This window comes from Egretta garzetta, unplaced genomic scaffold (genome assembly GCF_000687185.1).
Source record: "Egretta garzetta isolate BGI_Z169 unplaced genomic scaffold, ASM68718v1 scaffold751, whole genome shotgun sequence".
Taxonomy (NCBI): domain Eukaryota; kingdom Metazoa; phylum Chordata; class Aves; order Pelecaniformes; family Ardeidae; genus Egretta; species Egretta garzetta.
In genome coordinates, this window is record NW_009258628.1 from 219,796 (window position 1) to 233,080 (window position 13,285).

The 13,285-nt window shown below is 47.8% G+C and overlaps 1 protein-coding gene across 1 annotated transcript; it reads left to right on the plus strand.

Annotated features, from left to right (window-relative positions):
* The first annotated feature begins 360 nt into the window (after positions 1-360).
* On the plus strand, positions 361-4,960 carry LOC104134674. The gene is made up of 4 exons (XM_035903701.1): positions 361-525; positions 1,286-1,516; positions 2,138-2,269; positions 3,337-4,960. Exons 1-4 carry the CDS (start codon positions 361-363, stop codon positions 3,634-3,636), a joined length of 828 nt encoding a protein of 275 aa, XP_035759594.1. The 3' UTR covers positions 3,637-4,960.
* The last annotated feature ends 8,325 nt before the right edge of the window (positions 4,961-13,285 follow it).

A 13,285-nucleotide genomic window follows, 5' to 3' on the forward strand; every position in this document is an offset into this window, starting at 1 on the left:
CAGGAACCCCGAAGGAAAAAAAAAAAAAGGTCTGAAGTGAAGGTCGCGCATCTCTGTCCGGAAACCCCAAAAAAGGTGGCCCGGGCACCTGCCTCCCCGCGGCCCGAGGGATTTCCCAAAAGGCCGCTCACCTTTGCTCGCGGTCACCGCTGCCCGTCTGTACGAACTCTGTACTCCCGGTGAACGCCTTGGTCCAGCCGCGCGCACCGCCGGTGCCAGCCGCTGCTCGCCGAGCGCTGATGCCCCCCGTCCCTTCTGCCTCCTGTCCAGGGAAAGCCCTGCTCCCCCTCGCCCGAGGGCCGCGGCGCAGCTCCCCAGCCTCCGCACGTGGCGGGGGGTTTATGCGGGAACCCAAGCAGAATGGATCGCTACCGGTATTTCATCTTCAACCAGAGGAAGATGGTCGTGCTGGGCCTGTGCCAGATAGCCTTCAGCACGGTCTGCGTCGTCAGCGGGTTCATAGACGGCATTTTCAGAACGGAGTCTCAGCTGGGCAAAACCAGAGCTCCGATTTGGGCTGGGATGGTAAAGTTGCACTCTATTTTCTATGCTTTGTTTTGTGGTTTTGGGGGGTGGGGGGGTATGTGTGTGTGTCTCCCCTGCCCCACTGCTATGTACTAGTGCTCAGCTTGGGGGTGGGAGGGAGGCCAGGGCTTCTTGCCAGCTCTTCCCTGGTTTCCTGCTTTGAACCCAGATAACAAAAGTGTCCTGATCATGGTACAGGCAGGAGAATGCAAGCAGCCTTCCCCCTGGAGGAGCTGAATAAAATGCATTTGTACTGGATAATGTAGAAAATGGGGCACGGTGGCACTTGACAGGGTGACAGGGTTCTTTGCAGAAGAAGCGCAGAGAGGCCGCCAAAGATTAGGAGGGGAACACTTCATCCTCATACCAGGTAGGTGAGCATCTGGGCGATGATCTGTGTCCCGCAGCACAGTGCCACTAATTCTCTGTGCCGCACCGAGGAGCGGGCAGCGGGCATCCTCGCTCCCCGGCGTTCGGTACCCTGATGTTCCTGTTCGTACCCCGGTGAGCCGCGCCACAGGGGAGCTGTACTGGAGCTCCCTCTTCCATCCGGAGGCTGCCCGTCTCCCCTCAGTAATACCTTTCTTCCATCTACAAGATGCGTAAGGAATTGGGAAAGCAGTGTGCATTTTTAGCACTTTATTTGGACTTACTTAATCAGTTTTATTTTTTGGCCAGAGCTGTAAAGGCAGTCGGAGGGTTACTGCTGTGGGGGGTAGTGGGTGGGCAAAATGCATTTCACGCAGTGTCCTGCCCCCAGGAGATGCTGCAGAGGAAACCAGGAGAGATCAGCAATTCTCCTTCCATTTCTGACCCAACAGTTACTCTGATCCAAGCCTTGAAAACGAGGGCTTTTCATCTGCTCTGTATGATATCTTCCGAATCCGAGATACTTGTCTCCCCGTTACCAACTCCTTCTGTGCTCTTGCAGGTGATGGGAGTCCCAGGCGTCCTGGCTTTGTTTTCTTCTCAGAGGAAGAATCCAGTTCTCGTAAGCCTGGACAGGGGGGGACTGTGTGTGTACGGGGTGGGAGCGAAATGTTGTCGGGGCAATCGAAAACAGTTTTGATGGGGAATGAGCTGGCTGGTTGTTCTGCAGGACTGCGAGCTTATTTCTGCAAGTTACCTTCATAAAAGCTGCTACGTTCCTAAGCAAAAGGAAGATGCAGCGTTACCTCGCTTTCTGCTGCAGCAGGCGAGCCATGGCTCTAATAACACGCAAAAATCTATAAAAATGCTTGCTTTTGCATTAATTTCTTTTGGTGTTCCTTCCTGTTATTAAGAATTGTGTACACTAAAATAGGAAACAAGTTAATTTATTTGCATTTCCTAGGCAGGTCCCTCCAGCCGTGTAGTCTTTGGGTCCAGCTAGCACCAGTGGGTAAGGTTTGGGACTCAACTGTAGCTCAGGAATTCAGTATCATGGAAACCTTTACTGCTCTGTGTTTGGCTTCCCGGTGACTGTTGCTACTTTTTGGTGTTATGGCAGGTCAAAGGCTTGTACCTACAATGCTTGTTCGTCCATTTTGTCTGTTATTAATTGCATGGATTTGTCAGAGGATACTTTTAATTCCTGCTCCCTTTCTTTTTCTCCTTTGGTTTCACTCTCTAGGTGAACGTGCTGATAGTTGCTTCCATAATCTCTTGTGTTGCCATCCTCATCGTAGTCATTTATAGCTCCCTCACGCTGAACTACGGTGAGGAGGAGGAGCTGAGTTCTGCCCCAGTCCATGTTATCCATACCGTAAGTATTGATATCATGCTTATTACTGGGGAACGTGACCATCGTAATCTACAAATGTTACTAGGCACGACTAGGAACCAGACTTCCAGAGTGCCTAAATTAGAGTTTGAAATGGTGCCTGCAGCAGGGCACTTCTTTAAGAACATTTGCCCAAGTCTACAGTTGGGTCCTGAAACCCACAAAAGCCATGCAGGACTAGATGGGCAGTTAACAGCTAGCTCCTGCCACTCACTGCTGCTGCGGCATGGCTGGCGTCGGTGGCTACGTGAACCGATGCCCAGCTGGCCTGGATGCCCCCATCTGAGAAGCAGCTGCTTGAGAGCAACAGCTCGCCCTCCGAGGCGTGCGCACTGGGCATGTCCCCAAACATGCCACCGGTGGGATAACTGCTGCTGCTGAGTGCAAAAGGGTTTGGGTCATGCCAGGGAAAAATCATGGTGTGGCTGACGAAAAGGGGTAGGTGCTGGACGTATCCCCGGCCTGGTTTTGAGGCAGCAGTCGCAAAGCTCAAATCCTCTCCAGCGTGCACCTCAAGTGATAAAGTTACAGGTCAGCTGGTTAAAGCTGGGTGTTACTTCAAGTGTATCCTCCATGGTACAGCTGAAAAGAAGGAATGAGCACCCCAAACCTGGTAGAAGTGATGGCTCCCTGTGGGGATGAAGATGTTCCAGGTGGATGAAGCTGTTCATTAGTTTATTGCAGGGCAAATCAAAATGTCAGCCTGCTAAGGTGCCGTATAGCAAGAAGACATTTCTCATACTCGGCATGAAGAGGAGCAGCCACTCCTTGGGTTGCTACTCTTTGTTAAAGCTATTTCCAAACCTGATGCCGTTGCATAGTCTCTTACATTTAATCAGAAGCCTTATTTTACTGCTTGCTCTTCTCCTATTTGAGGTCCACACTTGGCTTGTTCTGCAGAGCACAGGCAGAAAAGCCTTCAATAACACTGACTCTGAATCGATCTCCTCTGATGCAATCGCAGCATTCTTGCAGTCATTAGAATATTTTTTTTGGTGGAGAGCTTCACTTTTTGAATACGGCTTTAACATTTCTTTTTCTGGTTGCAGAAGTTCATACTTAATAAAGTAGTCAAGGGCGCTAACGTAGCCATGCTAGCCGCATCCATCTGCAGCGCTTTTGTCGTGCTGGTGATGGCTTACTTGGGATGCCGGAGTCTTCCTCGCTGCTCATGCTACGATAGCGTAACTGGGATGGTGAGTGAGGGGCCCAGGGCACCCATTTATTTGTACCGAGTGTGGGTAGGAAGGGGAGAAACTGGGGAGAAGATGTGGTTTTCTTCTGTAAACCTACCCTCAGCTCTACCTCAGTCATCCGGGGCTAATTCTAAGAAATTAAGTGGATGTTAGAAGGGGTTTATATTTTTTGTATTTTTCCTTTTGCTACCTTCCTCTTGCTTACAGACTTGTGTGAGACATAGCATAAACTATCCCCATTTTCCAAACCGTTTGTGCTCAAGCCACTGTGGTCCCATTTCCTATGAACTCCTGCCCTCCTCACAACCTGCCCCTTCTCTCACCCGCAAACCAATGATTGCTCCTGGCACAGCATTTCGGAGACTTACTGGTACATAAACACCAAGATGACCATGTGTGACGTGCAGGGGAGCTGAGACACCATGTTTTACTGCTGATTTATGAGGACTCTACCTGCAGTGATGGGGCACAGACCACCTCTCTGATAAGAGAGCTCAGTAAATACCAACCTCTTCTCCACTAGGGTAATTCTGATGCTGTATTAAACGTGGCCATCTGACCATCTCGTTGGGCAAGGAATGAACGGGTATGGGTTACGAGGCAGCTGTTCTTGACTAAAGATACCGAGTGTGTAATGTGAGGCTGCTTTAAACTTTTAGTCTAAAACTTGTTAGGAGGAGTGGACTACACGGACTTTTAAAATGAGTTCAGGTCTATCTTCTTGAACAAAGTCACAGATGAGGTTTTTGATGGCATGGTTTCATTCGTAGGAATGGTTGCAACCTAGCGAGGACCAAAATCAGGCTGTGGAAATGGTTTGCGCTGTACAAAGTGAGTAGCTCTTTCCCCCCATGTATTTGGATATTCACCAGGGATGTGGAAGGAACATCCTGGCCTGTCCCAGGCCAAAATCCTGATAACCAAAATACTCTGACCCAAAAAGAACTCAGGTCTTTGTGCCAAGTGTCTACACCAGGTTTAATGGTTTCCTCTTTCCTTCCCCACACAGGCCCTGGAGACAGAATTTTTAACTTCCCGGATCGGTTTCCAACCCAGGACTTAGATGCAGAGGAAGATGCATCCAAACCTCCACCGTATATCAGAATGTCTTGAAAAAGCTGTCAAACATTTTAGAGCTACTAGTCTAAAAACATGGCCAGACAGATGTAAGAAGTTCTTCATCTTTAAAGATGGTTATGCACTTTCCCTTGGCCTTTTAAAAAACGCCCACGGGAAGAGAGAACTATTGAATGCCCAGCGTTCAGCAAATGTGACAGCGCAAAGCAGAAGATCTGCCGATGGTTTTGGACGTTCAGCCTTTGTATAGCTAAAATACCTCATCACCTCTGGAAAGTGTGAGCACTTTGTCCTCCAGCTTTTGTACTTAAATCATGTTTTATTCCACTAGAATTCATCATGCAGTTTGTCTAGCAGTGCTAGCCTTAGGCATTCAAATATTAAATACAATTCATTTTTAAAAGAAACTGGTGGTGGAGTATTTCCCCTCTCCAGCTGCTGTCTCGATTTGTCCCCCTTACCCAATGAATCAGTTGGATGATACGGTGGTGGGTGAAAGATAACGAAGGACCCACTTCATTACTGAGTTTCAGAGTGCTTTTCCTTTTCTTCTTAGCCGCGACGGGGGCAGGTGACGTTTATGATAGGAAGCCTGGCCAGTGCCATTCAGGCACCTCTGTCGAAGTGTGGATTCTGCGGGGCGTACGTGTGTCGGTACAATTGGGTTTGGTGCTGAAGTGTAATGCCAGGGTGTAGTAGGAACTGGGGTTGCAGTAGCTCCTCTTACAGAGTAACTTAGATACTCTGAATTCAGTTCTGCTTTTTCTATTTCAAATTTGGAGACTGAAGGTTTAAAAAAAAATGCTTATTTGGGAGCCCGTTCTGCTAGAATTTATTACAGAGACAGATCAAGGTCCTCTGCTGGAGATTCTCTAGAGGACCTCTTGGTCCTTCCTCTCACCTAAGGAAATACAGCTTCCAGTCAGCTCCTGAGGTGCCTAAAATTCCCAGGAGTTTTCTCACTTCCAATTCTCCAATTCTCTCGCCCAGCCCACCGCGGGCAGGGGAAAGCGAGCCAGCGGCTGTGTGGTGCTTAGTTGCTGGCTGGGCTTAAACCACGACAGTCCTTTATGATTTAGGTCGGCTTAGAGGTGTCCGTCAAGTGATCATCCTGCCTGCAGGCCTTGAGCATGAAGCGGTAGATTACTTACCCCACGAGGTAGATGAACACAGCACGTTCCTTTGAGCAGGGCTTGAAAATAAGTTCCCATCTGGAGAAAGTGCTGTGAGTAATAGGATAAGTCATGCCCACCGTGAGGGATGTAACTCCGGGAATGAGCTCAGGTAAGGTTTAGCTTATTGCAGCATATGATGTGCCTTTCCCTTTCCCGAGAGAAGAGTGAATTAAATTGTTCTTGATTTTTTTTCTTCTAGAGACCAGAGCCTTTTTCATAACACTGGTAAGGGGACTCCAACACCTAAATGAAGAGCCTCACCTGATGAAAAAAAGCACTGTGAAGGCAAAATGCCAGGCAGTCCTCTGAGTCCGTGCTTATCGCACTTGCACGTGAAATGCCCTTGGTTCCAAACCAGCTTGCCACAGCTGCATCATCAGAAATTAGCATTGCGGTATGCAATTAATCCTGGCATATGCAAATTAGCAAATCCTGTCCAGCTTCATAGTCTCTCGGGGTCAGTGCAGTACAGAGATGGACAGTTAGTTTCTATTAAATTAGTTGTAAAATGCCTAGGACTAAACATCTTCACATTTTGAAGAGTTTATGTTTGAGGATATTTTCCACGTTTTGTTGTAATCTCAAACAGAAAAACACCCCAAGCTGCCTACAGAGGAAGTCCCAGTGGACTCTGGCATCCCTTTGTACGTAAGGTGCTTACCAAGTGGCTCCTTTACTGACTTTAACCATTAAGATTATTAATGGCTGGGATTATAAAGAAAGATATTCAGACCACTGGCCTGCCTCCGCAGCCCTCCTCCGGTCACACATGGCTTCCCCTGCTGCCCGGCTTCGGCCGGGGGAACTGCCCCCATCCCTCGGCGCTCAGGCCAGCAGCGTCGCTCGGGGCTGCAGGTCCTATTCCGGCAACTGGAAGTTTGACTACACACCACAGTAGCCAAATTCTTTCTGGCTTTGGCTCTGAATACCTTCATATGCTTGCCTACATCAACCAAAACACAGCTGGTGTCATTGCAGACGTCCATTTGAAGGTATCAATGTTTGAATTACTACATTAAAGTAATTCAAGCAATGTAATTCAAAAAGTGATGCGGTGCCTTTTTCTCTGGCGTAGTACCTGTCAGCAAGCATCAAAGCGCTGAGCGTGACTACTTTCCCCATCCGCAGATGCTTCTGGCGTAACTCCAAACAGTCTGCGATGAAATGTTGGGGTTTGTCTCCTTGATTAACATAAACTGCTGTTCTCAAACATTAAAAGAAAGTAGGACTCCCCGAGGGGTTGTTGTGACTGCTAATAGCTAAAAGCAGTACGGCTTTGATTCTCCTTTAGTCAGGAACAGGTTTTTTGCCTTTGAAAGGAGAAACTTGCTGGCAGTAGTTTGTTGCTAAAATGCACTGAGTAGTTTGTTGCTAAAATGCACTGCTCAGCCACTGCATCGTTTCTGGGTGGAAGCTACGCGGTCCCATCCAGAAATACTGTTCCGTGACTGGTCGTTACCGTATGCGATGGTACGTACCCGGGGTAACGCAACGGCGTTGGGCTGCTGGGCGAACAGAGCAGTTAGGGTTTATTGCAGGCACGCGCCGAGATTACGTGTCACCGGTCCCTGTTCGAATGCGGGGCTGTCTCCATCGACTGGGAAGGATAACTCCCGAGGTGAGGGTGTGCAGGGCAGATGCAACCACAGCCGGTGCAGGTCAGGTCCTCCTGGCACGGCTCCGAGGCCCCAGCCCCTTCCTCCCCACCAGCATTGAAAGTGGCCGATCGGTGGCATTTAGTGACAGGCAGACCCCTGCCAGCGTGGCGGGTGTTCCTGTGGCTGTGAAAAGCCTTAACAGCAGGTATTGAAGGACGAGTGTGTGACAGAGAAGTGTGCTCTATGCTATCTCATCCCTGGAGGTGTTTAAAAGCCGTGGTGCTTAGGGACACGGTTTAGTGGTGGACTTGGCAGTGCTGGGTTTATGATTGGACTTGATGATCTTAAAGGTCTTTTCCTACCTGAACAGTTCCATGATTCTAGGATTCAGCAGCAGCTTTAAAGCCCTCAATGGCCGTATTTCTCTTTGTAGTCCTCCCAGTGGTGCAACCCCAGCATCGCTATCGCAATACCAGCACCTCAGAGCGCTTACAGACACAGAATTTCAGCAGTTCTTTCTGCAAAAGGAGAGTTTCTAGAAAGGAAGCAGCTGCAATATGGAAATTGGTGGAAACTGTATACTGATTTAATGTCACTCCCTCTAATTGGTTAGCATTGCAGAAAGTACATTCCTGATTGCAGCTTCCAGTGCTATATTCGGTAGCCCGTTCCATATGCGAGTTACGGTGCCTTCCCAGAGCCTGCCCCTATCTCCAGGGACATTTCATGGTTTGCATCACCCCCAGCTTTCGCTGCTGGAAGTCAGATGGATTTTTATTTATGCTGCAAACGCGCATCCATAGCACCTCCAGTAGAAATGGCCTCGTCATTTGTTCCCCACAGACTTTTCCTCGTTGGCAAGATCCCAGGAGCCGAGCCGACTTCCCCGTTCCTTCCCAGCACTGCAGGATTTCCCCTCCGGGGTGGGCAAAGGCCCGTGGCCGCTGGCGGGCGGTGCGGCAGCAGGGTGACAGCCTGTGCCAAGGGGTGGGCGCAGCAGCGGGTCGGCAGCCTCAGCACCGTGCCAGCAGAATAACGCAAGCAAAGCCCAAGGGGAAAACAAAAAAGAATAGAAATTCCAGGTTCCACCTGAGCCCAGGGCTTCTTCGGCACCAAAACATCCTGCACACATGGGTGCTGCACCTTAGAATCATACAATCATAGAATCATTTAGGTTGGAACAAGGTGACACAGACACCAAGCACTTTGTGCTCACCTTGCATTAGCGTTATTTGTATGAAGTCAAAGACAAGGCATTTGCGTCCCAAAATGTTTTTCTATCTTGAGTAAGCTTAGCCAAATGTTACGCTGTTCCCTGACGCACCCAACAAAGCGCACGAAATCCCCGGGCTGTAAAAGCGAAGGCTGCCAGCCTCTCCATTAGCAGCGGCAGAGTTAATCACAGGGCGTAATCAGAAGGTTAAGCAAGGAAACTGGTTCTGTGAGTTAACGTTCAACCAAGGGCAAAGTATTTGCTGAAGCTGAAAGGGCTAGAAGGTGCTGGGGGAGGAGGAGGAGAGAAGGGGGTCTTCGTCATGGTGAGGATCAGAGGACCATTTCAGCTCCATTTTTGACAACTAGCTTGTCTGGGATTGTTTTGTTTGCGGTTTTTTTTTCTTGGTAACTTCACTTCCAGTCTTGTAGTCCAACGCTTACATCGCGCTCTCTGACAGGAACATTTTGCCTTTTTTTCTCAGCCTCGGTGAGCAATACGAATGGTTTCAGACCGATGTGGCGTGCACTGGAAGGGGTTTACTACCAATGTGCGGGTTTGGTCTTGCCACTCCCCACCTCTAGGGCAGTTTGCAGCCTCCCTGCTGGGCTGCTCAGGGCCCAAATCTCTTTCCCCTTTGCTGGCCAAAGGCATTGAGAAGCCCAGGGATTTAAAAAAAATAAATAAATAAATCACAGCTCTGCGTGCCCTGTAGCTTTGCCTGTTCTAGCGTGAAATACTTCAATTTTTTAAGTCAAACTTCACTATAGGTAGATACGGCCTGAAATATTATGTGTGGAGAATGACTGCAGAAATACATAGTTCTTGCTCATTTAAGAAAATAAATATATAAGCCTTTTACTTCACAAGTGTACTCATTTATAGCAGAAGAATTACCTGGCTTGATAAATCATGAGTTTCTCCCCAAAGCCTTTGCTCAGGCCCAGTGGCTCTGGTACAGCCGTTCCTTGCATCAGCCTCCCCGGCCGGCTGCGTCCCCTCCGCCCAGCGACCTGCCGTAGGTGCAGACCTGCTGCGAGGTGAAAGAGAGCCTTACAAGATTCAGGAAAGGACAGGAGCAATAGTAATCGATCAAAATACAGATACGTTCCGAAAAGAGAAGGGGGCACTGGCCTGCAGCGGAAAGGAGGAGAGTTTTCTTTCCTTTTTTTTATAGTCAGCAGAAAGCACACTAACAAAACCGGAGCATGGGATATGCTTTTTGGAGTCAGCTGACGGAGTTCTTGATCCTTATGGGACCCATCCTACTTGAGGTTTTGCTGTGATTCTCCAGCACTAACAGTGTGTAAGTATGGGGAAAAGTCCTTGGGCTTAACTCTAACTTGAGGAGGGAAAGCCCGTCAAAGCAAACAGCATTTCCCAGCCTTCCCTAGCAGCTTTTCTGTGAAGGCAGCCACTGCCATGTCCTGCACCTTCAGGTCGGTGTAGCTGAAACGCACGATGGAACTGCACAGCTTCCCTTGCAATTTCTGAGCTGCTGCAGGAATGTTGCTTTTTTTGTAGTTACAGCTTCGGTGCTACCAGAAGCATGTGCGTTCTCTTTAATTGATGTGGCATTTATATGTCGTCTTAATTAAAAAAAAAATCAGTTCAGTTTATATTTCATGTTTCATCTTCTGACTTCTGCCCACTCTGTGTTTTTAAATACACCCATCGCTATTTTTTTAAATCAGTATTAGTTGCTGTATACATAGTGTTTATACTGAAACAGTACATGCAAATATTGTTAAGCCCTTGCCCCCCCACCCACTAACCATGAGACTGGTTTGGGATTATGGCTGGTGGGGGTTTTTTTTTGCCAAGTTCTTCGCCCTTACTGTGTCTCACCGATGTCGCTGCTGTGTCTCTTTGCCTTGGGCAGGCAGCCTGCCCACCCTGATTGACCCAAGCCTTTGCTACATAGAACTGGAGAATCGTTTAGGTTGGGAAAGATCTTTCAGATCATCACATCCAACTGTTAACCTAACCCTGCCATCCCACCACTAAACCATGTCCCTTAGTGCCACAGCTACAAGTCTTTTAAATAAATGGGGTGAAATCAAACAGCCCTTCACCCACAAAGCCCGAGAGCTGGAGTTTTAAAGCTGATGCGAGTGCTGGACTCACGCGAGTGTCATCTGCCACACGGTCACCTCACTGCCATAACAAAAATTTGTAATTGTACACGCACGCCCCCCCAAAGCATTGCGTTACATTGCCAAAGTATGCATGAGTATGATGCCAAAATATATCTCTCTATGTGTGAATATACATATTTTCTGGTCATCATTTTATATCTATAGAACATATATCTTATATATATTTATATACCATCTTCTATCACCATGCATAAAAATGAAAATACCTATTTAATGAAAGCTGAAAGTTTAGAAATGAATTCTTTTGCTTCAGCTGCAATTTGAGAAAAGCACAGCTACTGCAAGCCTTAGAAGCCCATCACAAGGGCTGCCAGCATTGTGCTTTTTAACAGCAGCATCACAGTGACTCAGATATTAGCTCAGTATTGAAGCTAGTACTTCATGGTAGTAATGAGGATGAATAATCACATACAGGAATTTGAAAACCCCCTCTGATTAGCAAATGGTTTTTTATCTGCAGCTGAATCTTTAGTTGCTGAAGCCAGGAGCCCTTCATTGCCTCTGATTTATGAGTGGGTTAAAAATATCTTGAAGTAAATGGAAAAGCTGTTGCATGCATTTTAGGGTCAGTTCAATCTTTTTCTCATCGTGTGCTCTTTCCCGGACCAAGCACTGGGGGACAGAGGACTGCAAAGGATGAGATTCTCAACATCCCTGAGTATTTGGGTTTCCTGCATAGGGGTGGGGGTGGCCAGGTTTTTACTTAAGAACAGCCAAGAATGTCCACCCGTACCTCCACCTTTCTGCAGGGGCCCCAGAGCCAAGCCTGCCTGCCCCAGCCTCGGGGAGGACATCAGCCTTGCCTGGAGGGGTGCGGGCAGGTGAGGCAGGGCTGTCCCCTGGGTGGGCAGGGGCTGGAGAGCACGGCCAGACAGGTTTTATGGGCCAAAAGCCAAAAAAAAACCCCGAACAAAATGCTTAGGAATGAGTATGAGGGCAGGGTGAGCACATACCACACGTTCCCCGGGCTCCACCACCAACTACTTGTAGCTTGGAGCCCCCCTCCCACCCATTTAGTCACAGGCAAAAAGAAATTCTCTTCCCTTAACGTGTATACGGGTTTTTTTTCTTAAACCTTCCGAAAATCCCAGCAGTCCCACCATCCCATGGCCAGGGTTTCCCGTTTAACTGTGGCGCATAAAAGACAACATAATTTTGCTTGAACTTGTCTTCCACCAGCTTCACTCGGCAGCACTAAGCTTCGGTTGACTTTTTTTTTGTTTTCCCTTGATGAAGGCTGAAGCTGGGAGTTTAAAGCGCGTTCGGCAGCCTGCACGTTACCGACATTCCGATAAGGGCGCTGAAGGAAAGGCTCTCCAGCTACAGGGGACTGCGCTCAGTGCGATGACCGAGACTCAGATAGGCCACGGGAGAGGAAAAAGGGTCCTCAAACACGGCTTCTGCTTTACGACGCGTGATTTAGCTGCACAGGGTGATGTTTTTAAAAGTAAACAACTAAAAATATTCATTGAGAGGGAGTTTACCATATTGCCTCACAACAGAGCCTTTTTTCTGCCTGTGACCTTCTCAAAGAGGCAATGCAAACGGTAAAAAATAGTACCAAAAAAAAAAAAAAAAGGAAGTACTGAGACAAGATCACGGTCTTATGATTCTTTTCATATGCTCACATTCACGCTAGCTGCCTCTTCCCTTTTAGTTAATACCTCTGTGTGTGCATGCACATACGTGTATGAAAAATATAGGCTGTAATCGCGCAGGCGCCACGTCATCGTGATTTTACCATTGCGCTTTTGCGTGCTTATGGCTATAGCTACGCAGCGCTTCGCTGTTTTTCAGGGGTTTGACGGCATCTGAAACAGAAAGTCTATTGAAAAGGGAGCTTATAAGCTGTTAGAAAGACAGCGCTTATCCTTTTTTAAAATTTGACACTCTGTATACCTCCTACTGAAAAATATTAGAATAGTAGAAAGAAAAAAAAACCCCACCATTATCTTCCAGAACGAAGATCTGCCTGCCTAATGTACTGCTTTACTCTCAAACAGTGAAGCAGGGCTGCTGCCTTCAGCTTGCACTGCAAGCTCTTTGCAGTGCTATAAAGAGTTGCTTGTTTTAAGCCAGGACCTGACGTGAATTGCCTGTACAGAAAGCCGGACAGTGATGGGCAGATAAAAGAAGAGAGAGTTCCCTTGAGCTCCTCGGTGTTGTCAGATATAGCTGCATTGCTTTGATTCTCTGGGAGCAAGTAACTACCTGGAGATTCTGGTGGGCTTTTCGTTGCTGTTGTTTTTAAACGTGTAAGCAAAGCCTCTTTCCGAACTCCGTCTCTTAATGGAAACACAGACCGAGAGACCCAAGTGCACTCTACAGGTTTCAAAATTAGATGCAAGCAGACAGGAATCCAAAACAAGCCACCCCTCGGCTGTTTGCATTTTTTTTTTAAATGGCCCATTTATTTCAAAGCCAATCTTACAATAATTAATTTCAGGGAAGACAAAACCGGCTACTTCTTTTTGAATGTTTGATACTGGCATTAGCAGCTCTCATACACCTGATGGTAAAGTGAGTCACAAGTTCTGCTACCCAAAAAAAACCCAACCAAAAAAAAAGGGGGGGGGGGGA

Coding starts and splice junctions, on each gene's coding strand:
- LOC104134674 (XM_035903701.1), top strand. CDS start 361: ATGGATCGCTACCGGTATTTCATCTTCAACCAGAGGAAGATGGTCGTG. Junction 1,517..2,137: donor AGAGGAAGAATCCAGTTCTC/GTAAGCCTGGAC, acceptor TTCACTCTCTAG/GTGAACGTGCTGATAGTTGC. Junction 2,270..3,336: donor CAGTCCATGTTATCCATACC/GTAAGTATTGAT, acceptor TTCTGGTTGCAG/AAGTTCATACTTAATAAAGT.